The following is an 18,175-nucleotide window of genomic DNA, read 5'->3' as shown; positions in this document are numbered from 1 at the left end:
CCCTGAGGGAGACCTGAGATCCTCCCCCCAACACTTCCCGCCTGCAGCCAGGTAAGCCCTTCCTACCTTTTCCCCTGGGCCCCCTGCAGGTGTCTTGCTCTTCTGTCACCTTTGAGCAGCATGGGGTGGCCTCGAGGGGTTCCAGCTGCGATTGAAGAGGCTGAGAAGTACTGGGCGAGGCCTGGTCTGAGGACCCCAGCGGCCAGGGAGGCCTCTGTGGGGTTGACTTTGGTCGTTCTCTGGATCCCCCTTTCTTTAGTTTGATGAGTTTGACTAAGACTTTGGCTCCAATCCAGTGCTTTTTCCTGTAAGAAGTAGGTTTTTAGGACACAACCAAGCCTCACTGCCCCTCCAGCAGGTGTCTGGGTGCCCTACTCAAGCTGGGATTTCCATCACCAGCCTGAGAAGGTGGCGCTTAATTTGGTTCAGAATGAGGGTGCTCTTTTCCATCACCATGCTCATCCCCCCTGGGGCTCAGGAGGTGGCACACAATGTGCAGTTAATCTGCACAGACCCAGGGGTGGTTGGAGGCCTTCAAATGGCAGGAACCCACACTAGCCCCTCGGGAAAACAGAACTTCACACCCAGCTCTCAGCTCTTGATTACTGTGCCAAGGGCAGGAAGTGGTGCCATGCTGACCTAATCATGCTGGTTGGCAAAATTCCACCAAAACGCCATTTTCAGAAAGAGTCAGGGACCTCCACATTTTCTGCTAGGTGTAATAATACATGAAATTGGCTGGCATACTCTGCCCATTCTCGTCATTGAGGAATCTGGGTGAGGGGAAGAGGGCAGGAGAGTGGGCCGTTTGAATTAAAAACAGTGAGCCCTGGGTGGTGTTGCCTGGTGGTTGAGCGTCGGCCTGAGCACTGATGGGTGGTGGGTTTGATCCCCCAACAAGGGCACATACCTGGGTTGCAGGTTTGATCCCCGGTCCCGGTCAAGGTGTATGAAGATGGACACCAATTGATGTGTCTCTCTCACATAGATGTCTCTCTCTCTCTCTCCTTCCCTCTCTCTATTTCTCTCTCTCTCTCCCTCCCTCCCTCCTACCCTGCCTCTCTCTTTCATTTCCCCTTTCCCTTCCTCCCACCCCTACTCTCTCTAAATCTCAATGGGAAAAATATCCTCGGGTGAGGATTGGAAAAATAACTAAATAAATGAAAATAGTGAATGTAAAAGGTAATTCATTGCAGCTAACAGGAAATGAAGCATTCTAATGTAACAAGGACCACAGCTGGGTTCTGGTCCTGGCTCTGCCATGAAACAGCACTGTGCTTACACAAGCCACTCAATTTCCTCATCGGCGCCTCAATTTCCCTGTCGACAGAAGGGTCAGGCGGAGGTTCTGAAATTTTGTGATTTCTACAGAGAGGTCATGCGGGACTCATGGTGATTTGACCTCAAGCCTGGGCTGGGACAGGACAATGGGAAGGCCCTGCTCCTGGGCTCAGGCCCAGGCCCAGGGGGAGCCCTGCTGGACGGAGGCCGGCAGTCCTGGGGATCAAATTGGCCCACCACCGGGCTGCTGCTCTCTGGGGAAGGGAATGTGTTTGTGAACCTGCCCTGAGGGGGTCCAGTGAACCCAGAGGAATGGAGGGCAGAACAAAAGGTTCCTGTGCTTGAAGACAGGTGTGCTGGTCCAGGCATCTGCCCCAAGCTTCCTTCCCAAAACAGAAGCATGATTTTCTAGGTCCGGCAATCTTGAGACAAAAGCTGATACGCCTGCTTTAGTGGCTCTAAAAGCACAGACTCTGCCCTTAATCAGGCTCCTGTCCAGCAGCATTCACCATCCCTCATAGGATAACCCTGAGAACTGAGGGCGGGACTGAAAGAAACTCTAAATTCTTTCCATGCTGGGAGGGACCTGCACACAGGGACCTGCCATACAGTGGAAGGTACGGGCCCAACAAACTGGCCGCTGCTCTAGGTGCTACAGCTTCCCCCACTCATGAAAAAGCAAGCTTTCTGTCCTGGGTGTAAGCTACTGACGCTTAAATCAACTCACTTCTTTGGCGCTGGATCATGGAACTTGTGCTGAGCCATGCTTTTTTCTTCCAGTTTTTCATTTTGTCTCTGTAAGGCATTGAATTTGTCTCTAACAGAAGAGAGAGAAAAACAGTCTGTTTTTTAAAATAAAACACATAAATTGACGCATCACCCTGCCTGGGACCTGGCCCAGAGGAGCCAGTGTGTTTCTGGGACTCAGACATCACGGTGCTCATGACCACCATGACCCCTGAGTTGGGAATACGGGGATGGAAGCATGTGACGTGGGTCCAGGAGCCTAACACGTCGAGGAGACGGCTGAACACCGAGGGTCAGGCTGGACGTCACCTCAGGAGAGAGACCCCGAACCATCTGACACTCAAGCTGGGAAACCCCGAGGGTCCCAGCCATGTCAGCTCAGGGCGTTGGGCACTCGGGTCAGACCGAGGGCTAGGCTAGCTCCTGCGGGTGCAGCCCAACGATACCTTTAGTGTGGGGAGGCATCTGCCCTCGGTGACTTAGATGGGCATCAGGTTAAAAAGGTCAGTTTAGCAAAGTCAGACCTCCGACCAGGGCCCACTCCAATGTTGGGCTTCTGCTAACACTTCTAGTGAAGCAAACTCAATGCCTTTTGGGAGCCAAACAGATAAGATCAGGAGCAAAGCGGCCTGGGAGGACCTGAGGGAGGAGTGGGGGCTACGGCGAGGCTGAGCGCTTGGTGCCACCTGGGACCTAACGCGGGGCCTGCAAACGAAGCGCCGCTCTCCATGTGGCGGAGCTTCTGACAGCTTTTCCCGAAGGATCCAGAAGCCCCGGCTCTGAAGCACAATCTCTTAATTCCTAAACGTGGGAAGTCAGTTCACATTTTTAAAAACACAGAAAGGACCAGAGAGACACCTCTTAAACCTTGGGCTGCCAGAGGGCACCCCTGCTCCTGGGAGAGGGAGCCTGGCCTTCCTGAAGCAGAGGGCATGGCATGCTTTCCTGTTGTCTGTCTAGGACAGTGATGGCGAACCTATGACATGCGTGTCAGAGGTGACACGCGAACTCATTTTTTGGTTGATTTTTCTTTGTTAAATGGCATTCAAATATATGAAATAAATATCAACAATATAAGTCTTTGTTTTACTATGTTTGTAAATATCAAAAAATTTCTACATGTGGGAGAACCAAGATGGTGGCATAGGTTAATGCCGGAGTTTGCTGCTTTGAACAACTACTTCAAAAGTGAAACTAAAAGACGGAACTGACATCACCCAGAACCACAGGAACGCTGGCTGAGTGGAAGTCCTACAACTAGGAGGAAAGAGAAACGCATACGGACACTCAGAGGAGGCGCAGTGCTGAAGTCAAATTCTGAGGTGCGGAGTGCATGGAGCAGGCTGGCGGCAGAGGGCGCGGTTGGCGTTTTCAATCGGGAGGGACTCGCAGACTCTGAGCTCCAGATACAGGCGAGTCTTTAGGGACCCAGACTCAAACCGGAGAAGTGGGACTGTCTGGCTTCGGTCAGAGCGAGTGCAGCTTTCTCTCCCAGCTTTGCAGCGGGTGCTGGGACTCAGAGAGGCAGAGCCCCTGGGGACAGGACTGAGAGCCGCCATAACTGCTCTCTCCGGCCCACCCTGTTGATCCTGTGCGACCTGCCCCGCCAAAGCCCAGCGCAGAACCATTTGCCGGAGAGCCTCAGGCAAAGGCTAGATTAGCACCTCCCTAGAGGACAGAAGTTCTCTCACTGCTGACACAGCTGATTCTCATAGCCACTTGGCCTGGAGGTCAAACTCTCCCTGGTATTAGCTACAACAATCAAGGTTTAACTATAAGACTGCGAACAAAGACCACTAGGGGGTGCACCAAGGAAGCATAACAAAATGCGGAGATAAAGAAACAGGACAAAATTGTCAATGGAAGATATAGAGTTCAGAACCACACTTTTAAGGTCTCTCAAGAACTGTTTAGAAGCCGCCGATAAACTTAATGAGATCTACAAGAAAACTAATGAGACCCTCAATGTTATATTTGGGAACCAACTAGAAATTAAGCATACACGGACTGAAATAACGACTATTATACACACTCCCGACAGCAGTCAGAGGAGCGCAAGAATCAAGTCAATGATTTGAAATGAGAGGAAGCAAAAAACACCCAACCGGAAAAGCATAATGAAAAAAGAATCCAAAAATGCGAGGATAGTGTAAGGAGCCTCTGGGACAGCTTCAAGCGTACCAACATCAGAATTATAGGGGTGCCAGAAGATGAGAGAGAGCAAGATATTGAAAACCTATTTGAAGAAATAATGACAGAAAACTTCCCCTACCTGGTGAAAGAAATAGACTTACAGGTCCAAGAAGCGCGGAGAACCCCAAACAAAAGGAATCCAAAGAGGACCACACCAAGACACATCATAATTAAAATGCCAAGAGCGAAAGATAAAGAGAGAATCTTAAAAACAGCAAGAGAAAGAAACTCAGTTACCTACAAGGGAATACCCATACGACTGTCAGCTGATTTCTCAACAGAAACTTTGCAGGCCAGAAGGGAGTGGCAAGAAATATTCAAAGTGATGAATACCAAGAACCTACAACCAAGATTACTTTATCCAGCAAAGCTATCATTCAGAATTGAAGGTCAGATAAAGAGCTTCACAGATAAGGAAAAGCTAAAGGAGTTCATCACCACCAACCCAGGATTATATGAAATGCTGAAAGGTATCCTTTAAGAAGAGGAAGAGAAAGAAAAAGGGAAAGATACAAATTATGAACAACAAATATGCATCTATCAACAAGTGAATCTAAGAATCAAGTGAATAAATAATCTGATGAACAGAATGAACTGGTGATTATAATAGAATCAGGGACATAGAAAGGGAATGGACTGACTACTCTTGGGGGGGAAAGTGGTGTGGGAGATGCGGGAAGAGACTGGACAAAAATCGTGCACCTATGGATGAGGACAGTGGGTGGGGAGTGAGGGCGGAGGGTGGGGCGGGAACTGGGAGGAGGGGAGTTATGGGGGGGAAAAAAGAGGAACAAATGTAATAATCTGAACAATAAAGATTTAATTAAAAAAATTTTTTCTACATGTGACACAGCACCAGAGTAAAGTTAGGGTTTTTCAAAATGCTGACATGCCGAGCTCTAAAGGTACGCCATCACTGGTCCAGGAGCCATGCACACAGTGCTCGCTATACAGCGCCCCCCACTGGGCCGCCGGCGCCTGTCCAGTTCCTGCCTCTCCTCACCCATGTGGCCTTGACATCTCAGACCCCAGATTTCCCTGCTTGAAAATGAGTCCTCGGCATCCAGGCAGCTGCTCGGGCTCCTTCAGTCAAGAAGGTGCCCAGGCCCCCTAATCCAAGGGCTTTCCCTCGAGTTCACCACAAAGTGAGCACCCGCGAGAAGTGATCGCTTGCAAACCACTGGGTCCCTGGCCACGAACCTGCTCTGCTCCCAGCGCCCTCATTTCGGACTCTGTTCTTCTAGTCTGTGTTATTCTGTTCCCACAGCCGTCCCCTAGCCCCACAAACTCATGGCCTAGCTATCCCAGGGCTGGGGAAGACTCCGCTTGGAGCAGGCTCAGGAAGCCTGCCCACTCTCTGACCTCCTACAGACACTTTCTAATGCAAACCCATCTCCAGATCATCCCCCAGGGTACCAGGTCCCTACTCTTCTAGTTTGCACCTGCCCAAGCTCTGCTGGTAATTTTTAGCAGCTGCGTTATAGAGAGCCCACTTCAGGGTACAAATTCTCACTTCTACCCCAAAAGTACAGTGAGGTTTTCCATGTCAACCATCCTTGGTAGGTGTTGAGCCCCCTGTAGATGAGCAGACGAATCCGGGAGAACAGTGAGCAGAATCGTCACCCTGGGGAGCTGGGACAGTGCCCCAGTGGTCACTGTGGCCATGTCCCTCTGTCCCACACTGGCCAGCCATTCCCGATCACAAGGAAGGACAGTCCCAGCAGCACAGCACCGAGGGGTGAAGACCACCCTGGACCCACAAGATGCATCTCAGATGACTTGACTTCCAAACCACAAGGTTTCCAGCACCAAGGCTCTTCCTCCTGCCCTCATTTCTGGCAGCTTCCTAGGCCCTGTACACCAGCATCCCTTAATCACCCACTTCCCAGTGAATCCGACTCATTAGCCAGGCATGGAAGCCTTCCACAGCTGAGAACTGCCTCCCCCAGCCTTCCTTCTTGCCCAACCTTCTTGCCCCTATCCCCCCCCCACACACACTGGCCAGCCTTCTTCCCATCCATGTCAGCAGCAGAACCCCAACTCCTACCACTATGCTTCCTTCTACCTCCATGGTGCTCCTCAACATCTGTGTGCACATAGCTCTGCTCACATCCCATCACTCCTACTGGTTCATGGAGACCAGGTAACTGGTTCTGTGCACTTTGCAGGGCCAGGCCTGTTGGCAAACACAATGTCCGCAGAGGGAGGACAGCCACTGCACACCAACAACCCACTCTGCAGCCCATTAAGGGAAAAACCGACGCAGAAAGGACTCAGCCTGTGATCTGAAGTCCTTCCCTAGGAGCCTCTCTTTATCACTGTTGTATTTTTCAAGTGAACTTGATCCCAAAAGAAGATTAAGAAGCGTCTGGCAGGGGGCAGTGTCTCTGAAAAGCCTACAAAGCCAACCGCCCCTGTTTGCAGAAATCTAGAACCATTCCTGGGAAAACGAGAGAAGGATGTGCTGGTAGGATGGTCCGTCCCCTTGCCTGGGACACCAATGCACCCAGGGGTTCTCTGCTGCCCAGAATGGTGCGGTCTAGTCGTGGAGCTGGAAGCCACGGCCCCTCTGTTGACGGGCGTCCGTCAGCCCACACCCCTCACACGTACTGCTGCTGCTCTTCCTGGTGCTGGTCCTTGTCCTCCATGTCCTCCTGGAGAAGCCTCTGGTTCTGCTCTTTCAGCCTTTGGATTTGGCTCTGCAGGTCACGTTTTTCTCCCTCCAAGTTGCCCTTGAGGCGGGAGACCAGCTAAAACACAGATGGACAATGTCTCAAACACCACACGCTCCCGTGATTCCACTGCTGGGAATCGACATCCAAAAGGAGAAAAAGGCCACGTGCACAAAGATGGTCATTTTGGTATGATCTACGTCAGCTGGCATGACCAATACGGCCAATGCCATGGGGATGGCCAAGCCTTCTGCCGCTGCACCGTCCAATCAGGCAGCCACTGGCCACGTGTGGCTGCTGAGCACTGAAAACGCAGCCAGTCTGAGCTGAGCCATAAGTGCAAAATATATAATAGGTTCTGAGGACTTAATAACAATTAAAAATAATGTAAAGTATCTCATTAATAAGCTGCCCGGTGTGTGTGTTTCTCAGTAGGTTGAGTGTCCCATTCACTAAGAAATCACCAGTGTAATTTCTGATTTGTGGTGAGCCGGCACGGCCATGGCATACTCAGCCCCAGGCTGCCTTATGTGCCAGGCCAGCTCAGCCTGGTTCAGTGACCCTGAGAGGGGTCAGTGAAGGATTAAGAAAAGACAGCAAGAGAATGAAAGCTGGGTCTCAGTGGGATGCTGCTCCTCTGACATAGAGACAGCGCCAGCGTCCACAAGCCGTGTCTTTATTTTATAGCAGATGCCACGAGGCAAAGGAAGGGCGTGATCAAGATGTTGACAACATTCTCGTGGGTTTCAGTCCTACTCAACTACATGCACATGAACTCTATCACTCAGGCATGTGGGGCCACGTGTTCGGACCACAGGTTCAAGCTTACCACTGTAGCTGTTGGCTATAATTGTGCTGGGAAGGCTCTGCCCTCCAAGCTGGGCCTTGCACGTCGCAATGAGAGGATTGTGCCCTTTCATCAGTCCAAGGCTTGAACCTGTCCAAACACTGTAGCTGCGCCCCACACTGATCAAAGCACATGCCTGGGTTACTGGCTCCACTCCCCAGTAGAGGGCATGCAGGAGGCAGCTGATGGATGTTTCTCTCAAAAAATCAATAAAAAATCATATTATTTTAAAAAATCTCATTAATAAGCTTTTGGGGTTACATGTGATATTTTAGATATAAGGGTTAAATAAAAAAGACCCCTACATTAATCCCACCTGATTCCTCTTACTTTTTGAATATGGCTACTAGAAAGTTGTCTGTACACAAACAGGCGTGAAGCTGGACCTGAAATTTGGGCTGAGGCTGGCCAGCTCCTGCTCTAGAACATCATCGTGGTTGGTGTAGCAGGAAAGTCCCAAGCTTTGGCTTCAGACAAACGGGGTTCCAACCCACTACTTCAGAGGGACAAGGATGGGAACCCCAGCTCACAAGATCATTGTGAGAATTAAATGAGATGACACAGAGAGCAGAGTGCTCAGTCGAGAGGATGGAGATGAAACGGTACTTGGATGCTTCCATGCACCTCCCCGACAAAAAGCAAAAATCAGGTGAAAGGTGTTCTGTAGCACACCCCTGCCAGTCATGGTGTTCGTCCCAGTCAACTGCCTCTGGCTTCCTCTCTGCCTCTGAGTGACATTCACACACACCCTTTGAGCAGAGATGCCAATGAGGACCCATTCCCACCTGGCTGAGCCCAAGGCGTCAGCCCAGGGAACAGGCCCACCCAGGGTCCTGAGGCCCTCCAGCCCCAGGCCTCACCTGGCAGCGGTTGTCCAGCTCGGTCAGTGAGATGTCCGTGCTCTGGAGCTCCTCCCTCAGCCAGTTGCACTGGTTCTGCCAGCAGTTGACCTGCAGCTGCGTGTCGTTCAGGGAGGTTCGCAGCTTATTGTTGTCTGTGAGCAGCTCGTCCTGCTCCCCCTTCAGCTCCTCATACCGGCCCTGCCAGCTGTTCACTTCCTGCTGCGTGTCATTCAGGGACAGTTGCAGCTCCTTGTTGTCTGTGAGCAGCTCCTTGGTGAGAGCATACAGCTCCTTGGTGAGGGTGTACAGCTCCTTGTTGAGGGCGTACAGCGACTCTTGCTCTGCCTTCAGCCCCTCGTACTGGGCCTGCCAGTGGTTCACCTCCAGCTGCGTGTTGTCCAGGGAGGTTTGCAGCTTCTTGCTGTGAGTCTGCAGCTCCTCCTGCTGCCCCTTCAGCTCCTCGTACCGGGCCTGCCAGCTGTTCACTTCCCGCTGCGTGTCATTGAGGGACAGTTGCAGCTCCTTGTTGTCTGTGAGCAGCTCCTTGTATTCTGTGAGCAGCTCATTGGCATCGGCCTGCAGCTCCTTGTTGAGAGCGTACAGCTCCTCCTGCTGCCCCTTCAGCTCCTCGTACCGGGCCTGCCAGATGTTCACTTCCCGCTGCGTGTCATTGAGGGACAGTTGCAGCTCCTTGTTGTCTGTGAGCAGCTCCTTGTATTCTGTGAGCAGCTCATTGGCATCGGCCTGCAGCTCCTTGTTGAGAGCGTACAGCTCCTCCTGCTGCCCCTTCAGCTCCTCGTACCGGGCCTGCCAGATGTTCACTTCCCGCTGCGTGTCATTCAGGGACAGTTGCAGCTCCTTGTTGTCTGTGAGCAGCTCCTTGTATTCTGTGAGCAGCTCATTGGCGTCGGCCTGCAGCTCCTTGTTGAGAGCGTACAGCTCCTCTAGCTCCGCCTTCAGCCCCTCACACTGGGCCTGCCAGTGGTTCACCTCCAGCTCCCTTTCATGAAGGGAGGTTTGCAGCTCACTGGCGTGGGTCTGCAGCTCCTTGGTGAGTGTGTGCATCTCCTCTTGCTCCCCCTTCAGCCCATCATACTGGGCCTGCCAGTGGTTTACCTCCAGCTGCCTTTCATGAAGGGAGGTTTGCAGCTCCTTGTTGTCTGTGAGCAGCTCTTCCTGCTCCTTCCTCAGGCAGTTGCACTGGGCCTGCCAGCAGTTCACCTGCAGCTGGGTGTCGTTCAGGGAGGTCTGCAGCTTCTTAGTGTGGGTCTGCAGCTCCTCCTGCTCCCCTTTCAGCTGCTGGTGCAGGGAATTGGCCCTAGGGGTAGAGAGACACAAGGCCAAGGGCTGAGGCGCACTCCCAGGCACTGTCCCAGTTGTGCAACCTTAATCAAAACTGCAACCTCTCTGGGCCTCAGTTTTTTTCATGTGTTAATGAAGGGTTGAACAAAATCAGCGGTTTTCAAACTCTGTTCATTGGGGTTCGAGGAGGCTACCCCAGGTACCCCACTGCCAGCTGGGGTAGAACGACAGGCAGGCTCGGACACCACGGCAACAGAGCATCCCTGTTAAAGTCCTTTCTATCTGAGGCTTTGGCACATCTGCCTACTTGGAAAAAGGGTTCTTTGATTCAAACATTTAAACACTGAATCAGAACATTACTGCTCTAAGACTCTGTGTCTATATCCAGCTCTTCTCCCCAATTCCAAGCCCCTTTCTAATTTCAACTACTGAGATAAATAAAATAGAAGATTCTGGAGTGTTACCTATATCCACTTAAATCATCATCATCATCATCATCATCATCATCACCATTACCTGGGATTCCTTGGGGTAGATTATACCAAAAAAGATCATATGACCAGAGGCTCATGGACTCAATGTGAACACAGGTGTGTGAAGTTTGGCCCACACAGCTTTTTAATTTTTTTTTAACATTTACTTATTTTATTCTATTTTATTTCATTTTAAAGTGTGTATGATTTTATTAATTGATGTCTCTCCAATAAAGACAACTAAAAAAAAATAAAGTAACATAAAAAAGAAACAGAACAAGATAAAAAGATTCGCCATTGTGGTCCTGTGAATACTCGCGGGTTAGGTTTAAGGGTCCCTGGACTCAAATATGTCTCCAGGTCCTCCCATTCCTCTGTCCTGCCCAAAAAAGCAGATTTAATAAAACACACAAACAAAACAAAAAAATAATTACTGTATCAGCATTCCAAACTTTTAAGGTACCCATCAACATTCAGATATCTTTTAAGGTACCCATCAACATTCAGATATCTTCTTCTCAGGGAAAAAAAACAACAAAAAAACAAACAAAAACAAAAAAAACAACAACAACAAACATACAGAAGGAAGACCTGGCAGCCCCGCCTGCCTCCCAGCTGACAGCCTCTATAGCTGGGCTGTATTCTCCACCAGGGCCTGGTCTATTGCTGACTCTCCTTCCCCACCTGCTGGACCTGCCCGGCCACTGCAGGCAGCTGAGTTTACTCAGGGCTGTAGGAAGGAAGGGTTCATATGGTCACGCCTCTGGGTTGAGGCAAGACTTGGATTCGAATCCTGCCTGTGTCACTAACTAGGAGCATTGACCTGGAACAAGTTGTTTAATCTCCCTGAGCCTGTTTCCTCCTCTGTTGCTGTGGATTTTTTAAAGGATAACAATAGCTCAGTCAATTCTTGTGATTCACAGTATAATGTTCTGCCCAACCACGTGAACCCTGAATTAGTGAGTACTGAAACTATTCCCACCGGTTCCTGGGAGTCTCTGGTCACGTTTTGTCAGCTCATCAAGACATAAAGACGCCTCGTGTAATACACTCAGAGCCAACAGCACCATACCTGGGCCCGGATGACCCTTGTGTGCCACTCGAATATTCCCCGTGAGGCCCAGCGCAGCCTTGCACTTGGGAACACTAGACAGCACTTCAGCACTCCATTTGGGGGCCATTTCAAACAGCGAAATCGCCTCCAAAGCACACAAAATAGAACACCATGGCACTCAGTGGCCCATGAAGAGGACGCTGGTAGGTGAGAGCTGAAACAAGTCTGGGGTCAAAGGCCTTGTTCAACCTCAGCTGCAAATGTGCACATCAGGCAACTCCAGTATCTCCCACTCTGGGCACGTCCATGACAGGCCACGGGCACTGATTTGGGGGTCACCAGTGCATTTCAGCCAGGATGTGAATTCACAAATGGGAATGCGTGAATGCTGAGGACCACGCCCCCTCCCTCATGGGATCGCTGGTGTGAGAGGATGCAGGTACCCCTGCCCGACAGTCATCAGCATCATAACTGTGGGAGGGGAGACTGTCCAAACCGAGACAATGCCCCATCCCAGCTGCTGAGTCCTTCCTTCCAGCCACCAGCTGGAGGCCCCTTTACCTTGTTCCCACCAGGGGCTTCCAGGGAAGGGTTGGTAAAAATGCACCATCACCAGGGGTCTCACTTGAGCTCAGCTCAGTGGGTGCTGAGTGAGTGGGTCTGAATGACATCCTGGCAGAGGCGCTGCAGGGGGACTGGTGGTTACCTGTCCAGCTCTCGCTGCAGCCTCTGGTTCTCCTCGGCGGCCATGGCGCTCGTCCTCTGCTCCTGCTGCAGAGCCTCCCGCTCGGTGGTCAAGAGCGTCCCCAGCTGCTCCAGCGCCGCCTTATGTTGGAGCTGGTCCTTGTATCTGTTGAAGGGAAACACACCCGCTAGGAATGGAAACCCAGGGAGACCTCAAAGCCTGGGTGAGCGGCTTCTCTCTGCAGAGCTGAGGGAGAGGGGGATCCGCATGGTACAGGGCTGGACAGAGAGAGGGGACAGTCACTGGGCCACCTCCGGGGGTCTCCTCCAGCCCAGGAGGCAAGTCCTCCCTCCTCCCACCCGACGTGTCTCCATGGTCCCTTCCAGTCCCTGTCAAAGCAGCCTCCCTCCTTCATCCCACTGGGAACAAAACCACTGTTTTATGAACTCCACGCCCTTCTCAAAGAAACCACTGCAAACACAACAGAATTCCACCGCCCATAACAGCTGATCCCCCTCAATGGGCCCTGGGTGAGCCCTCCGCCCCAGCTCAGGAACACGACTCTTCTTGCTCTGATCCAGGCAGCTTGGGGGCCAGAGTCTTGCCTGGTGGGGCCCAAGCAGCCATCATGGGCAACTGCACACCCTCATGGCTCCTCAAGGCACCCCCAGTCCAGCCCTTGCCCTTGCTCTCCCACAGCCTCCCCCTCAGCTCGGGCTTTTATTTCCTTCCTGTCTCAGTCTGCAGAGGGTCCCACACAGCCTCTCCGGAGGGCAGCAGAGCACAAGAGGGAGCCCCTGACCAGCCCCAGGCTGTTCCTCCTCCTGCAGGAACCTTCCCTGTTCAGGAGACTCAGGGGCCTCCCCAGGTCCAAGGTGGAGACTGAGTCATCACCTTTCAATCTTCCCCAGGCAGGCAAAACCCTTTCCAGACCCCCTTCCTGAGGTGTCCACACCCAGAGACAGGCTGACAGAGTCCACCCAAGTTCCAGGGTTTCAGCCCCTGCCTGCAGCCCTCCATCCAAGCCCACCCCATATCAGCTGTACTTGTACCATCTGCCTGGAGCCAAGACTTGTGCGGACTCAGACACACACACACCTGCTTGGTCGGCTGTTGGAAGACAAACATTCCTTCCTGTGGCCTTTAGCCACAAGTGGAGGCTGCCCAGACATGGGAAATGGAAGGTGGGGGTGATGGCTCTGCTGGGCTTTCAGGGCGGCGATCTTTCTCATCCAGGTTTGACAAACAGGGCTATGGACCATTAGGGTCCCCACCTCCTGCTTCCCTGTTGTGTCTTGGAAAAGCACAGGATCAAGCATATCGCAACCATCAGTGACCACCCTCCTGCAGGGCAGAAACTGCGAGTGCTTCTCCCCACTGAATCCCGGGTACGAGGCTTGACACCCAGTGCATGTGCACCAGGGGAAGGAAGGAGCGAGTGTCTCAGTTAAGTGTCAGGTGAAATGAATACAGAGCCCCCGGCCAGTGTTCCAGGCACCTCCACCTCCAACCTGCAGCCCTGCTGCAGACACACCAAGGGCCTCCAGCTATCTGTCCAACCAGCAAAAACCACTGAATCACACAGTAGGTCCACCAAGCAAGGAGTCATAGGCAGAGCAATGAACTCCTCCCTCAGACCAGTCAAATGCCACCTGTACAAACCTTCCCATGTTAACAGCCATAAGAATATATCCACACGGTTATCATTGAGGGTAGGGCCCGCAGCACCTGGTGAGGGGTGGGCACCACAGGAGGCTCCCATCAGTAGTCAGCTGGGTGCATTCAAACCATGTTAGACAGCACGAGGCGCCCAGTGGGTGCTCACTAAGCATCTCGTGAACACAGGATGGGTGCGGAGGAGGCAGAGATGGAGATGCCAAGAGGCAGAAGATGCTCATTCTGGCTGGAAGAAACGAGAGTCTGATAGGAGCAGACATCTCGGCACCCCCGAAGGATGGGCATCTGGGTGGAGAAAGGGGTGGAAGGCTCTGGGGAGAGTCCACAGGAAGCACTGGGTGAGTGTGTAAATGTATGTCATCTCCCCCAAGTTCATGCAGCAGCAGGCGCCCTCCGCAGGCTCTGCAGGCTCAGTGCCCTCCTGGTCCCTGTGATGCCAAATCCCTGCACCTCAGCTGCTCCCAGGGAGCCCCAGCCTTTGCCTAGCATCTTGCTGAGGCAGAGGCCTGGGAAGAACTCAGCAGGGACAACTCACAAGCACAGGAAGTGGACAGCTCCCTCCTGGGCTGCTCCAAGTGTGGGAGAGCCTCTCTTTAGTGCATCTCTCCCTCTCTCTCCCCACCACATTGGAGTCCTCTGTACATCTCACTTCCCCCAGGCTCTGGGTCCCGGTGCACCTGCTGGGGTCATTGCAATCAGGGATCTGCCTGGCAGGAGCTCAGACGAAGTTGGCTGACAACATGCACACAAAGCCCTGATTTTGAAAAAGTGCAAAGTTAAGATTTATGCATTTAAGGTACATCAATTTTACCTTAAAAAGGTATATGGAGAGTCAGAGGTAAAGATGACATGAGAATGGCAGAGTATTGGTAATGCTGCTGCAGGTGAGGGGAACACGGGGTTTTCACTATACTAGTCTGTACACGTCCATATATTCAAAACTTTCCAAAATTAAAAGTAAAAAAAGAAAATCAGAAGTGCAGACTTTGAGACTTGGACAGGGAAAAGGCCTGGGAGCTAGATAAGGCACGCCCCTGAAAATTGGCAGCTGTGGTGACTTCTCCTCCTGGTCCTTGGTTTGGAGAGGAAAGGAAGAGGGGGTAGGAATCCCCCAGGAGCTGGGACCCCAATGCTGACACCTGGTTTCCCTGAACCGGGATTAGTGGGCACACCCTTCTCCCCTGGGGGACCCTCCTGCCCCTCAGTCTCCAGCCACATCAACTCCACATCGCTGAGGGTGAAGGTGGATTTACTTCTCTTCGCTGTGAAGCAGCGGGACCAGAGGAAACATGAGGGGCCAGAGTGAAGGGGGGACAGGAGCCCGGGGAGCCTGTCCCTCACCCCCAGCCTCAGGCACCCACCTGTCACTGAAAGCCTTGCTCTCCAGCTTCAGGGTCCGACTCAGCAGTGTCTTCTGGCGGCGGTACTTGTCCAGAAGGGCCTCGTGCTCCCTAGCCAGGCGCTCGTGGAGCGCGCCCAGGCACGCGTGTTCCTGCTGCAGGGCCTTGTGGGCTGCCGCCAGCTGCTGGTGCTGGAGCTGCGTGTTCTGCTCTGTGAGCGCAGTGAGCGAGGCGCTCTGGGAGCTCAGAGTGGAATTTTCCACCTGCCGGGAGGGAGAAGGGGATGATGCCTCACCAGGTGCAGGCCCAGGGGGACCACAGACTCCGGATCCCCACGTCCCCACACGGAGTGAGGGGCCAAGAGCAGGTCAAGTGTCGACACCAAAATAGCAGGACCCTCAGGAGAGGCAGCACCCAGCCGTGCTGAGGACAGTTCTCCCTGCACTCAAGGAGCTGCTCTGGGAAGGCCCACGGCAGAAACGGACTGCCCCATGGGCCTAAGCTTATTCCTGGGCCCCTCTCTGCACATGTGACCTTTCTTGGCAATTTGTGCCCTTTCTCTGCATAAGCTCCTTGGGTACCCTCTCTGATCACTTTGAAAAGTGCATGGAAAATCAGTGAGGACATAGAGAACCTGAACAGCACTACCAACCCATTTCTCCGATATTTACACAACACCCATCCAACCGAATTCAAGCCACCAGAAAGTTGACCGGGGAGGAATCCGTCCTAACTCATTCTGAGGCAAGAATTACCCTGGTGTCCAGCTGCTTGTCCTGCTCCAGGCCCTCGGGCTGCAGGGTGTCCAGAGACGTCTGCAGCCTCTGGTTCTCCAGCAACAGGTCCGGGCTCTCCCGCTCGAGGGCGTGGACCCTCTCGGGGGCTGTCGTCAGGGCGCTGACCTCCATGGCCAGCTTCTCGATCTCCTCCTGCAGGCGATGCAGCTCCTGCTCCAGCTTCTGTGTCCGCACCACGTGCTCCTTCACCCGCACCTTCCTGTGCTCCAGCTCCTGTGCCTGCGCCGCCTGCGCCTTCACCTGCTCCAGGTCCCGGCACAGCTGCCGCCGCTGCCACTCCATCATGGTCACTTTCCTTTTGGTGTCTGTCACCGCCTGGAGGAGCACTTTTTTCTCAGTCTTCTGGCCCTTCATGCGGGCCTTGCTGCTGGTCTGTGAACTATCCCGCAGTGAACGCACCAGTTGTTTAAGATCCTTGAACTGCAGGAAGACACAATGGAAATGACACAGGCGTGATTTCGGTCCAAATTGGAGACCTAAAGTGTAGGCCTGGAATGCCCATTTCATCATGGACCTAAAGGACGTCTTAACGTTTCCCAAAGGCCTGATATGGACAGAAGGTGAAGGCACGGAGATCCCCACCCAGACAGTTCCAGTCTAAACACTTTCACAGAAGCCAAATGACTTAGAAACAAAAACCACATCTTCTCTTAAAACAATGAAAGTGATTTCCTTGGTGCTTTTTACCCTGGTTCACAATGGCTCGAGAGCTGACCGCCCACCTCTGTGGCCGCCCCTCACGCCACTCTCCCCTGCAGACATTGCACATGATCTTCCCTCTGCTGTGAATGCTCACCTGCCTCCACCCGCGGCCTCCAGCATCACTGGCTCCTTCTCATCCTCCAGGGCTCAGTGTGATTGACAGCTACTCAGGGAAGCCCTGCACCGTGATTCTAAATGTCCTCCACCTAATAAGACTCTCCCTGGACCCACGTATATTCCCTCAATAGCACACGTCTCAAGTCACCTGTCGTTCCACCTCCTAGACTGGAAGCCGTATTGGGGGAGGGTAGATGCATGCCTCTTAAGTCTACACAGCACCTCCCCAAGCCCCTTTTCTGCAATACTAGAGAGGCTGAACAACTCAAGTGCCTGATACCCAGCCTCCCTTGCAGCTAGGGTTAGTCATGTGTCAGGTGTGGCCAATGAGATGTCCACAGAGGATCCCGGGAGGCCTTCCCTCTGTCTCTTCACACTCCACATTCTTCCTGCCCACTTCTTGGTGAGGTACAACTGCCACTGCCAAGACTGGCAGAGCAGGAAGAGAAAAGCCTGGTTTCTGGGTGGCGTCCCTGAGCCGCTGCCCCAGCACTGGGCTGCCTACCCCAGGACTTCCTGTGGGGTGAGGCAGGTCAACCCTGGAGGTTATCCAAGGCTCTGAGTGTGAAGCTGGACATTTGAAGGGGGATCTTTGTCCTACGGGCTGTCCCATGAGCTGCAGGACATTTAGCAGCATTCTGGCCTCTCCCACCACAGCCTGGAGCACAGCCAGGAGCACCTCCCCTCTCCTCCCCCAAGTCATGACAATCATGAACAAGATGGCCAGTGATCTCCAGCCAGTGTGGGTCAATGCTTGAGCATCAACCTATGAACCAGGAGGTCACGGTTCGATTACCGGTCAGGGCACATGTTCAGGTTGCTGGTTCAATCCCAGTAGGTGGCATGCAGGAGGCAGCCAATCAATCATTCTCTCTCATCATTGATGTTTTTATCCCTCTCTCCTTCTCCCTTCCCCTCTGAAATAAATAAAAAATAGATTGAAAAAACCAAAAGATTGCCAGTGTCCCTGGGAAGCAATATCTGTCCCCGCGCCCCTGCAGTGGCTGGAATTGCTGGTGTGAGCTGCAGCTGAGGGAAGAGACTGGTAACCCGGGAATCACTGCTGGATTCCCAGGACAGCCTATGGTCCTGGACTCTCCCTCTTGCAGGCAGGGGCGCCAGGGGAGGCATGGCGCTGGAGGGCCTACCTCCTGGGCTTCCTCAGCCTTCAGGGTCTCGATGTCACGGAGCAGCTGTTCTCTCTCCTCCACCAGCTCCTCACAGAGAGTCGCCAGATCCCGGCTGGTCTGCTTTTCTCTTTCCATCTGGACTTGCCAGTCTTCAATCTGCGGAGCCAAAGACCCAGCCCATGCAAAAGTCCGTTTCAGGGAGTGAACTGTGTTTTAAAGCAAACCCGAAACCTGTCAGCCCCACAGAACACTTTATCAGGCCTTTTCTTAAGGGAAACCTTCTTGCCCACTTCCTGGGGAGGTACATCAGCCACTG

At 52.8% G+C, this 18,175-nt stretch overlaps 1 protein-coding gene across 1 annotated transcript in view; it reads right to left on the bottom strand.

The window, feature by feature from the left end:
* Positions 1-18,175, bottom strand: part of LOC132213903 (protein Daple-like) — an 80,542-nt gene that overhangs the window by 46,407 nt on the left and 15,960 nt on the right. The window contains 10 exon segments of the mRNA XM_059660784.1: positions 67-305; positions 2,009-2,098; positions 6,826-6,971; positions 8,601-8,690; positions 9,804-9,900; positions 12,118-12,261; positions 15,135-15,376; positions 15,869-16,060; positions 16,106-16,330; positions 17,878-18,015. Of these exon segments, the coding sequence (XP_059516767.1) occupies positions 67-305; positions 2,009-2,098; positions 6,826-6,971; positions 8,601-8,690; positions 9,804-9,900; positions 12,118-12,261; positions 15,135-15,376; positions 15,869-16,060; positions 16,106-16,330; positions 17,878-18,015 (1,603 nt within the window).

This window comes from Myotis daubentonii, chromosome 12 (genome assembly GCF_963259705.1).
Source record: "Myotis daubentonii chromosome 12, mMyoDau2.1, whole genome shotgun sequence".
Classification (NCBI taxonomy): Eukaryota; Metazoa; Chordata; class Mammalia; order Chiroptera; family Vespertilionidae; genus Myotis; species Myotis daubentonii.
Note: the sequence above shows the minus strand (reverse complement) of the source record. Positions and strands in the feature narration are given on the sequence as shown.